This window comes from Cyprinus carpio, chromosome B19 (assembly GCF_018340385.1).
Source record: "Cyprinus carpio isolate SPL01 chromosome B19, ASM1834038v1, whole genome shotgun sequence".
NCBI classification, from domain to species: domain Eukaryota; kingdom Metazoa; phylum Chordata; class Actinopteri; order Cypriniformes; family Cyprinidae; genus Cyprinus; species Cyprinus carpio.
The window spans coordinates 16875442-16885942 of record NC_056615.1 but is presented as its reverse complement, the minus strand read 5'-3'; the positions used below and the strand labels follow the sequence as shown (position 1 = coordinate 16885942).

The 10501-nt window shown below is 39.3% G+C and overlaps 1 protein-coding gene across 1 annotated transcript in view; it reads left to right on the top strand.

The window, feature by feature from the left end:
* The first annotated feature begins 978 nt into the window (after window positions 1-978).
* The window catches only part of LOC109109198 (exostosin-1b-like), a 70925-nt gene continuing 61402 nt past the window's right edge, over window positions 979-10501 (top strand). Inside the window, exons 1-3 of the mRNA XM_042745133.1 lie at window positions 979-1281; window positions 1405-1496; window positions 1599-2808. Of these exons, the coding sequence (XP_042601067.1) occupies window positions 1868-2808 (941 nt within the window). The 5' untranslated portion in view covers window positions 979-1281; window positions 1405-1496; window positions 1599-1867. The remainder of the gene's footprint in view (window positions 1282-1404; window positions 1497-1598; window positions 2809-10501) is intronic.

Genomic DNA, 10501 nt, shown 5'->3' with positions numbered 1-10501 from the left:
AATTATTGCTTAAATAAACAACAAATAAATCATTTGTTCACCAATAGCGATAGTTACAAAAAGGTGCAATCTGTCAGTAATTGATGATCAAGAGTTATTTTTTAATGATTAATTATCATAACTAAGCCATTATAATAGGGCTTTATACAATATCAAAAGATTTTCCAAGATATCCAAACTGTTAAAAACACATTTCATTAAGCCGGGGACAGTAGAAAGTACAACACTATCATATCATTTATTACCATACTAGTTGATCCGTATCTCCCTTTGGTAATACTTTATATTTATACATACAATATATATTATATGTAAATTAATTTGTAAGTCGCTTTGGATAAAAGCGTCTGCTAAATGAATAAATGTAAATGTAATTTCCACTATTATGTCTGTATTCTGTTTTACTATATTTCTGTTTACTTTCTTTAAATCGCTTTAGATTTGCTCTATTGACAGTTTCAAGTACTATATAGGCTACACTTTAACAATAATGCCAGTTTTTATTTATTTATTTACTCTAATAACATCATGTTCACCATAATAATAACAGTAATCAATGACCAATTAAGACAAATATAAAAAAAAAAAATTAAAAAGTATTAATATTATTATTATTATTGGAAGAGGGAAACTAGAGAAAAATATAAGGAAAAATAATCCCACCCCTCCCACCGCCCTTCAATATAATTTACATTTATGTTTAAATGCAATTTTAATAAGCGTCTATCTATGTTTAGAAGAACGAATCTTGCTCTGGCGTAAAAATTTTATTATATTGCAAAATTATTCAGTGAATGTTGAGTTAAAAGAAAACATCTACATTAAAAAGTTTGTACATTTTTAATGTGCAGTGGTCAGAGTGGTTAGAAGTCCATCCACATTCAGTGAGATGCTCGGCACTGGGAATGAATGGGTGCTGTCGAAGCACCGCCCCATCCGGTTCTTCTGTCCAATGAAAACGCACGATGCACCATGATAGGACGTCACGCACACTGGCGTCGTGTCGGGATTGGAATGTAACAGAGTAACAATCGGAACAACTGAGCAATAGGTGATTGGGCTCGCGGATCCAGGAGCTCAGTTGATGTTATTTGTTAAGGGAACATCCTGTGAAACTCGCTCAAACGCTGCTCTCCAGAGCCGGTGTTCCGATGAAGAGCAAGCCTTCTACTTCTTGTGTGTGTGAAGGTCCACAGAAAGCGCAGGGATAAGAGAAATGCAGGGATTCGTAAGGTTACCGTCGTTCCGGTGAACTGCCCCGTTTATATGATTGTTTCGGAGGTGAGTGGAGTTACTCTGCGAGCGGTGGGCTTTAGTTTAGTCTGGACGTGTGGTTCGGAAACGCCACAGCATCGGAGATAAACCTCGGTCGTTGTATTATTAACGACTTTCCATATTTTCCAGTGGGACCCGCTGCTCTCCAAAGACAAACTCCATGAGTCAGTGCCGCCGCAACTCTCCAGCGCGAGTCGGACCGTGCGACGCATTCATCTAGCGTGTGTCCTGTCAACAAACGTTGCATTTTCATTACTCCACCGGGAGAAAACTAAATCAGTGAGTAAGCATACCTGATTGTGTGTTTATGATGATCTTAACAGGTACGGTTACTGTTACGGCTGCTCAGTGAGATGTTGCTACTAGACAGACGAGGGAGAGCGAGGAGCCCGGTGTAAAATCGCCCACATGCGCTGGATCAATCGCTTGCTGCTCGGTGATCGGAATCTGAAGAGGGAAGACGTGAGTTGTAAATCCTCGCAGGCTGGAAGATGGCGGAGCAGTACTATAGCTGGAGGAGGTGGTGTTGAGAGACAAACTTCCAACCGCTTGAGATTTATTTGCAAACATCGTGATCTGGCCTTCAGGACACATGCAGGCCAAAAAACGATATCTGATCTCGCTCTTGACTGGCGCCTTTCTAGTTCTGCTCTTTTACTTCGGAGGAGGGGTCCCGGGTCCGGCGGCCACGGGGTCCAGGAGCCGGCATGGATATAGCCGTCCCGAGCAGCCGTGGCCACACTTCTCGGATCCGTTACAACACTTCAGCCCGTGGGACCAATCGGACACGGAGGAATATAACGTGCACATATCGCCCAGGCAGAAGAGAGACGTTAACTCGAGCGTTTACAAGGGCAAAAGGTGCCGCATGCAATCATGCTTCGATTTCTCCTTATGTCAGAGGAACGGATTCAAGGTGTACGTGTACCCGCAGCAGAAGGGCGAGAAGATCTCGGAAAGTTACCAGAACATTTTATCCACCATCGAGGGCTCTAGGTTTTACACTTCTGACCCTGGTCAAGCGTGTCTGTTCGTGCTGAGCTTGGACACTCTTGACCGAGACCAGTTATCGCCACAGTACGTGCACAATCTCAAAACCAAGGTGCAGAGCTTGTCTCTGTGGAACAATGGTAGGAATCACCTCATATTTAATTTGTATTCGGGCACGTGGCCCGACTACACGGAAGACTTGGGCTTTGACATCGGTCAGGCCATGCTGGCCAAAGCGAGCATCAGCACCGAGAACTTCAGACCCAACTTTGACGTATCCATCCCCTTGTTCTCCAAGGAGCACCCAAGGACCGGTGGGGACAGGGGGTACTTGAAATACAACACCATTCCACCTTTTAGAAAGTATATGTTGGTATTTAAGGGGAAACGCTATTTGACCGGCATCGGCTCGGACACGAGGAATGCTTTATATCACGTTCATAACGCGGAGGATGTTGTTCTCCTCACCACCTGCAAACACGGCAAAGACTGGCAGAAACACAAGGACGCGCGATGTGACAAGGACAACGCGGAGTATGACAAGTGAGTTCTCAAACTTCTGTTTTCTCGTCTGATCGCATTGTAGCCTTTTCTGACTGCAATTTTCACAGATAGTTTACCACACTACAACTTATTAACCACAGCTGTCAAAATGACAGAAATGTGCTGTTCATGCTTTATCATGGGCTAATAATTTCTCCCGGTAGTTAGGTTTCAGCATTTCGCCTTTTTTTTTTTGAATGTCAGTAACATTTATTAGATGAATAGGCTATACCGTGTGTGAATTCATCCAGCCTAGTAGGCTATTCATCCAATTAATGTTATTGCTCTCAGTTTCTAATAACTTGCCTTTGAAGTCATTAAAAATCATCGTCGTTTTTTACGTTTTCCTTCAGCGCGCGAAAGTGTCTGCATCTTTACAAAGGGCGTGAATATCTAATTAGGTAAACACTGAGGCACTTGATTGGATGTCTTTTGCTAAACAACTCTAGTACCGCATGGCCTAGAACCGCACACACTCTTTTGGCACCATCATTAGGCGGAACAGGGATTCGTAACCAGGGTTAAATGCGGTGTGAAACCTGTTTCATAATTACAAATGTGAAACCTTGCTTAACCTGGAGTTACACGTAGCCTTAAACTGAGGTATTATTTAGAAGAACGTTCACACAAGGTAAAGCGCAATGTAAAAAGCCTGTGATATTTTAAGAAACTATGGTTTCCATGGTAAAGTTTAGTCTGGGAATGTTGTATTCAGTTGCAAATGGGTCACAGTTTACTTTTTTTTACAGTCTAATTACATAAATACTAAGTGCTACTTGATGTTTAATCATTTTGTGGCCTTTCATAATTACACTTTCTTGCTGTTGTAATTATAATAACACAGAATACGAGTTGGACACTGTAATGTAAACCACTTCAAAGATGTTTAGTAATGCGTTACGCCATCCAATTTACCCAGCAATGTGCCATTTTTATGCAAGCTGTTTCAGTGAGTTGTGTCATCTTGAATATTTTTAAAGCAGTGCTTCACATGCCATGGAGACCAGCAGGGCTCCCTGTGTATGTGTTTTTACACCAGATTACGAAACACTTTTATTGCTTTAGAAAGCTATTGACATGATAGACACATTCCCAGGTATAGTAGCGAGCTGTAGTCCTCTGTTTTTATATCCTAACTCAATTGCACTGATTTTTAAAACATCCACCATGGGAATTTCACCCTAATCATGGATATGTTCGGACACGTCTCATATGCTTGAAATATAATGCTCTCTCAACAGAGAGAACGGGCATATGACCTTGCATAATTAGAAAGCTGACCCAGTGTAAATAAACCGTAATTGGAATCTTTTTTTGTCCTGAAATGTTAACACGCTCACAAGTAGATCCGTCACGCTGGCCGTTAGCACTGCCGGTCTTTGTACAAGCTTGATTTCTGATTAAACAGATAGAAGTTAATCAATAATCCACTTTTCACTTGCCTGATCTGTTGCCCATTTTCTAAAAGTGAATGGTTTACATAGTCAAGCACCCTGAATCACAGTCCGTTAGAATTCACTGATAATTTCACTGTACATTGTGAGAGTAATTACCTGGCGCATATCACTTCAAAACAGCCTGAGTGCTCATTAATGGGATTTCAGACTCGGCACCTAGAGGTAGTCAGCACTCTTCCTCCTGCTCTAGCCCACTCCTGGTTAGTCACTGCATTAATGTTGGTCGGTGTGCAGATATTTTTGGCATGTTTCTCCCTCCCATGATGCTTCTGAGGTGCTTCTCAGCAGGATGTGGTGCTGTTAATTGGGGTGTAAGTGTGTGTGTGCGTGTGTGTAAGACAGAACAGCTGTTTGGAACATGAGCTAGCTGAGCCATGCAAAAATGACCCGGCTGACAAGGGTATACAATTTTTATTTTTTTTTTTCTCTCTGTCTGTTTGGTAGGTTGGTGTTCGCCATTTGACAAAGTTTCTTTGGCAATCTCAGGTTACTTGGATTATACTTCTGCTTCCATATAAATTACCCAAAAGGATTTGAGCTTTTTTGCAGATTTACCTTTACGACTGCATGATTTTCTAGCTTTTTTTTTTTTAATGATTTGCATCTGAATGGCTTCAGGCACCCGCGGTCTGACAGTGAGCCTGCCAGACTTGGCCCTGAGATTGAAATTCCTCCATGCCACGGATTGGAATTTACCAAGCTGGAATAACTCAGCAGTGCCAAGCATTATTAAACAATAGATTCATTCAGTACTGTGTCACAAAGCACAGCGCTGGTCACTGCCCCAGCTGGAAAGGTGGAGGAAACCCAATCTGCCTCGATGTGATTTGTGGAAGTTGTCACATTGATCTGATACAGATGAAGGAAATGATTTCAAATCCCCCTGCTGCAAACGATATTCAGTCTGGTATAAGACTCTGTCATAGTCTAAAACTTTTTTTTTTTGTTGGTCCTATTCAATTGTATAAATCTTGTTTCCTGGAAAATGAGTCACTGCATAGATATAGAAGGGTAATATTTGCGATGTCAACATTTTTTCCCCTCACGGTATCTTTAATAACTCTGTGTTTTTTTTTTCTTCTTTGATACCTTACCAGATTTCTCAGACTTTATTAACTGTTCGGTCAGCCTTTTGCTCACCAGGCTACTCAAGGACACTGCAAGGACCAAATTTAACATCTCTTATTCCTGCTCACAGACATAAGCTTTAATCATTCCAAGAACACATTTGAAAAAAGAATACAAATTAGTTTCCCCACCTCTTGTTGATGGATGTCTTTGTGCTGGTGCATGTGCAATGAGTGTCAGTGTTATGTATTTATACATCAATAGGATGAAATTGCATTAACGTCTTGAAAGGTCTGTAGTGAATACCGTAGTTTAATTTCTTTAATATGAGGCACTCCTCTCTGCTCTTTCCCACTGTTTTTGTTGTCACATTAATAAACCATGAATTTTTCATGATCTCACCTCAGTCAGATAAAGTAGTGGCCCGAGCTTGTGTGACAAATGCTAATGTGAGGTAATTAGGCCAAATGGAGTTCTGCTTAATTACTGTTGGTTGATTATATATTTCTGTGCATAATGTGCTTGGGCTAAGGCTGGATTTATCTGATCACTGCATCAGATAAATTGCATGTTAAAGCGAGGAGGTAATTTGTGTGTGCCTGTGTATAGTTTAAAAATGTTTCCTACACAAGCTTTTGAAGATATTTGCTCGCTGTAATCAAATTTTTCATGTTGACCAGGTTGAGGCCTAGATATTGTCCCAGGTTTCTTGTGCATGTTTATGTGGGTGGTGACCACCCCCAGTTTTTTCCAGCCCTGTCTGGGAGCTCTGTCCCCCGACTCATTGACCCACTTTCAGTGGGATTACCACAGGAACATTCCCTTAGGCCACAGAAAAAGACCACCAGGCAGATTCTGAAACGACCGTTGCAGTCTAAACTGGTGTGAGTCAATTATTACTAAGGGTAACTACAACTGACTCTGGGGGAAAAAGCTAGCATGCTTTGAAGTTAAATTCTGCATGTTAAAAGCTAGTACAAGCCATAGCGATAGAACTGGCAGTGATTGAGAAAACAGGACGCAAAAAGATTCTTTTTATCCAAAGCCTGTCAATGAGCTCTTAAAGAGTATGAATTAATAAGTGGGATTTAGAATTGGAAAAGCATCTTTAATTTCCTCTCCATGCCCCGCCAAGATCACACATCATCTCAAAGGAATTTGCAGAGCAGACCATTGATTGGTTCACAGTTGAGTGGGATCTCTTGAAAGCGATGTCTTTTTGAGGTGCATATTTACGTCTCGCTTTCTAAAAGAATGTAAAGTGTTCATAAACGCTTCCCGACCAACTAAGAGATTTAAATTTCTTCCAATGTCAAGCATTATTATGCATTTTTGTTCAAAAATGTAGGTTCAGTAAGAATTTTAAATGTTTTTTTTTTTTTTAAGAAGTCTCTAATGCTCAACCAAGGCTGCGTTTATTTCATCAAAAATAAACAGTAAAATTGTGAAATATTATTACAATTTAAAAATTACTGTTTTCTATATGAATATATTTTATAATATAATTTATTCTTTTGACGGCAAAGCTGAATTTTCTGCTGCTATTGCTCCAGTCTTTAACTGATTTGGTGCTCAAGAAACATTTTATATTATCAGTGATATCAGTATTTTTGTGGAAACCATAATTAATTTTTCCAGGATTCTTTGATAAATACAAACTGCAAAAGAACATTTTTTTATTTATTGCTTAATATCTTTTATAACATTATTATAAATAATGTCTTTACTGTCACTTTTTATTAATTTATTGCATCATTGCTGAATAAAAGTATTCATTTCTTTTATTTCATCAACCTTTAAACAATAGTGTACAATAAAGGACTAGCCAATGGTTTCACACACATAGGAAGTTTATTTTTGTTTGTTTGGTTGTTTTAAGTCTCGGGACATTTGTCTGCTCGTGTGGCAGCTGAAATTGTGACGTCAGTGCTGAGGTGGTGGATGATAGACCCTGAGGGTGCTGGTCTCCCCTATGACCATTAGCCACGAGTATTAGTCGTGGCCTTTTAATCCAGCTCTCAAGAGAGAAAGTCTGCACCACTGCTGTGGTTTTTGCTGCCTGTAGATCAGCCTCACAGCCTAACACAGCAGTTTGCATGCTAATTACGTGCTAAAAGAAGCAATTCAGCCTTCCTCAATACCAGACTTGTCAGATTCAGCTTCACACTCGTTTTGGGACGTATGAAAACATGTCTACAGCAGTCAGATGCTTAGAGACATGGGTGTCGTTTAGTGCTGTTAAATGCTGTGTAGCCATAGCAATGATATATATATATATTTTTTTTTTTTTTCTTATCAGTTTTAGTCGCGGATGATTTTGAAACGATGGCAGATCATATAACAATGTTAAGAATGACTTCTTAACTGTAAATACATTTACGCTGAATGGATTTCTCTTCAATGCTGACTTTTAGTGCTGGATTGACTCTCAGAGATGATCCAGATGATATTAAGGCATTGTGTGAGGTTTGTTTATTCTCTGGAGCTAGTATTCGTCTTTCTTTTGCACACTGTTGTAGATGAAAGCATGAAGGAAGCTGGAGATTCAGGCCTATTATCCTACTGTAGGGTGTGTTGTCGTACGTTTGTGTGTTTAAGATGTTCCTTAAGGTGTGTTTTTGCACTGCTGTGAGGAACATTTGATCCCTTCAAGTTCATACGTTTGTACCTAAAGACTTTGTCTGTTAGAAGGTATGTTTACATGCGCAATTATAATAGAGGTACAGTAGATTTTTGTGTAGTCCAGTCTTTATCGAATTATACAAGATATAAATTATTAATTATTAACTATTAACATTATTAACATAATTGAGCTTTAGGATTAAATACACTTTGTGTGTCACCATTTCAGCTGAAACATGAAATATTGTTGAAGCCCGACTGAAATCTACTTTTAAATTTAAAAGAGACCCCACAGGACTGGCCCTCTTTTGCCCTGGGGCATCAAAAAGCCAGCCCTCTCCAAGAAGGTTGGGGACTTTTTACAGCTTCAGGGTAATTCGCAAAACTTGTTGCCTTTTATTAGTTTCGTATCATAGACTCCATCACACTAAATGTTGGCCCTTTTGAAACAAAGCTCTCACTGTTCGGCCGTTTCATTACCGCGAGAAAAGAAAACAAACATTTTTCATTGACGGTCAGCTCCATTCTGAGGAATTTGAAGTGGGATTGCTTAAATTCTTTGTAGACATTTTTCTTTTTGTGTGTCATACATGCAAATCTACTGGGAGATTGTATAGGACAGTGGGGGGCTGCTATAGAAAGAGCGTTTTGTTTAAGTGCTAGCTGATCTAATGGCTCGCGCCCAAACTGTTTTATGGTTTGATTTGACTACCTCTCCAGTGAAACGGCTCTCTTGCCCCTGGGCGCTGAGGGGCTCCTTTGTGCTAAAGTTTGCTTAGATTCTTTCGCAGCCTGTGCCTTGTTGACACCACGGCCCCTTCTCCTCCCCCACAGGAACCCCCTTCCTCTGCCAAAAGCTCTGAAACAACTTCCCCCTCCCCCCTTCAGACTTCCCATGTTTTTCCCCCTCAGAACTCAGATTCACAACAGTGAGACAAGCCTGATTTCTGCCATAGCTTTTGAATTCTGGAAGGCATCAAACAAAAGGCCGCACAGAGACGCTGGCGACTCTTGTTTGTGGGCTTCCATGATACATCATGGTTCAGTGCCTGAGCTGTCACTGTTGAAGAAAAGAGGGGGGTGCAGACGGCATCTGGCCAAGCTGAGAATGAAGTCTAATATAAGAAACGTACTTTGATTTGCTAGATTTGTAGGGTGTGACCGTGACGAGCATAATTGTTACTGTTTTTCGAAGACAAGGGGTTTAAGGGATGTTTATGTAAACTACTATTCAAAAGTTTGGGGTTAAGTTTTTTTTTTTTTTTTTTTTTTTTTTTAATATTTTAGGTTCACCAAGTCTGCATTTATTTGATCAAAAATACAGTAAGTACTGATTTGATGCTTAAAGATTTTCTTATTATTGTTATTAAAGTTGAAAGTTCTTGCTGAATAAAAGTATTAAATTCTTTTAAAAAATATTGAAAGGTAGGGTAACCCTGGTCAAAGAATGCTTGTTTTGGACCCCATTGACTCCCACTGTATGACAGGACAGATGTGCCTGTTACTTTTCTAAGTAACCACTATAAGATTTTCATCTCGTAATGGATGATAAAACTGTAAAAATCTCATGGACATATTTTGACAGAGGAAACGATTCTTTTTAACCTGGACCATTAATTGACACCCTAGCAACCACAATGCAGCACACTTAAAACCACCCATAACACCCTGGCGTAGTGTCGACAAGCTTTGGTTAACACATTTATTGATGCAGTAAGTTTTACCTTGCACTGGAAGCAATGGTTTAATTATTACTTATTCCAAGGACTCATAAGATAAGACGTATGAATGTTTATAGAGAATGTAGGGTAAAGTTCAGCTTTGACTTTGATGTCAAGGATTGCAAAGTAGTTTAGAGATCTTTTTAAAAATGAATCAGAGCTTTCATTTGAGGAACTTTTAGACCTACGCAAGGTTTGACATTAAGCTTTTTCCAGGAACATGTCTTTCAGATGTGCAAATGGATTGTTTACTTGTTCTAGGGCTGGTGTGATAAAATTTTGACTGCTGATTAATTGTCATACAAATTATTGTGATTAGCGATGTAATTATCCACTTTGTTCATGTCTCTTTCTGAGTACATTTAATACACAATCACCATAAGAGATAATTTTCCCATACTTGAAATCATATAGACAAAAAATTAGGTTTTCTGTAAGCCTTTAAAATGATCGCACGTGGGTAGAATTACAAGAATAATATTACACATTTTTAAATATGTATCTCATTGTTCTGCTTTAGTCTTAAATCTTTTGTCTTTTTTTTTTTTTTGTTTTTTTTTTGGAACCTAGCCTATATTGACAGAGTTTCCTGAAAAGGAAATTGAGCCACAATGGTATTTCCATGTTCATTTAAAATTGCCTTTTTGGCAGGCAAATATCATTTGAATTTTAAAATACACAAAAATCACAGTTATCTCAAGGCCTATCTTGTCAAAAATCAGAGGTCATTTGTCCCAAAGCATTTATTTGTAATACAGTTTCATTAAAATTACTGGCCAAAAAGGATAATGTATCAGGTATGCTATAAAGCCAGCCATATGGTGA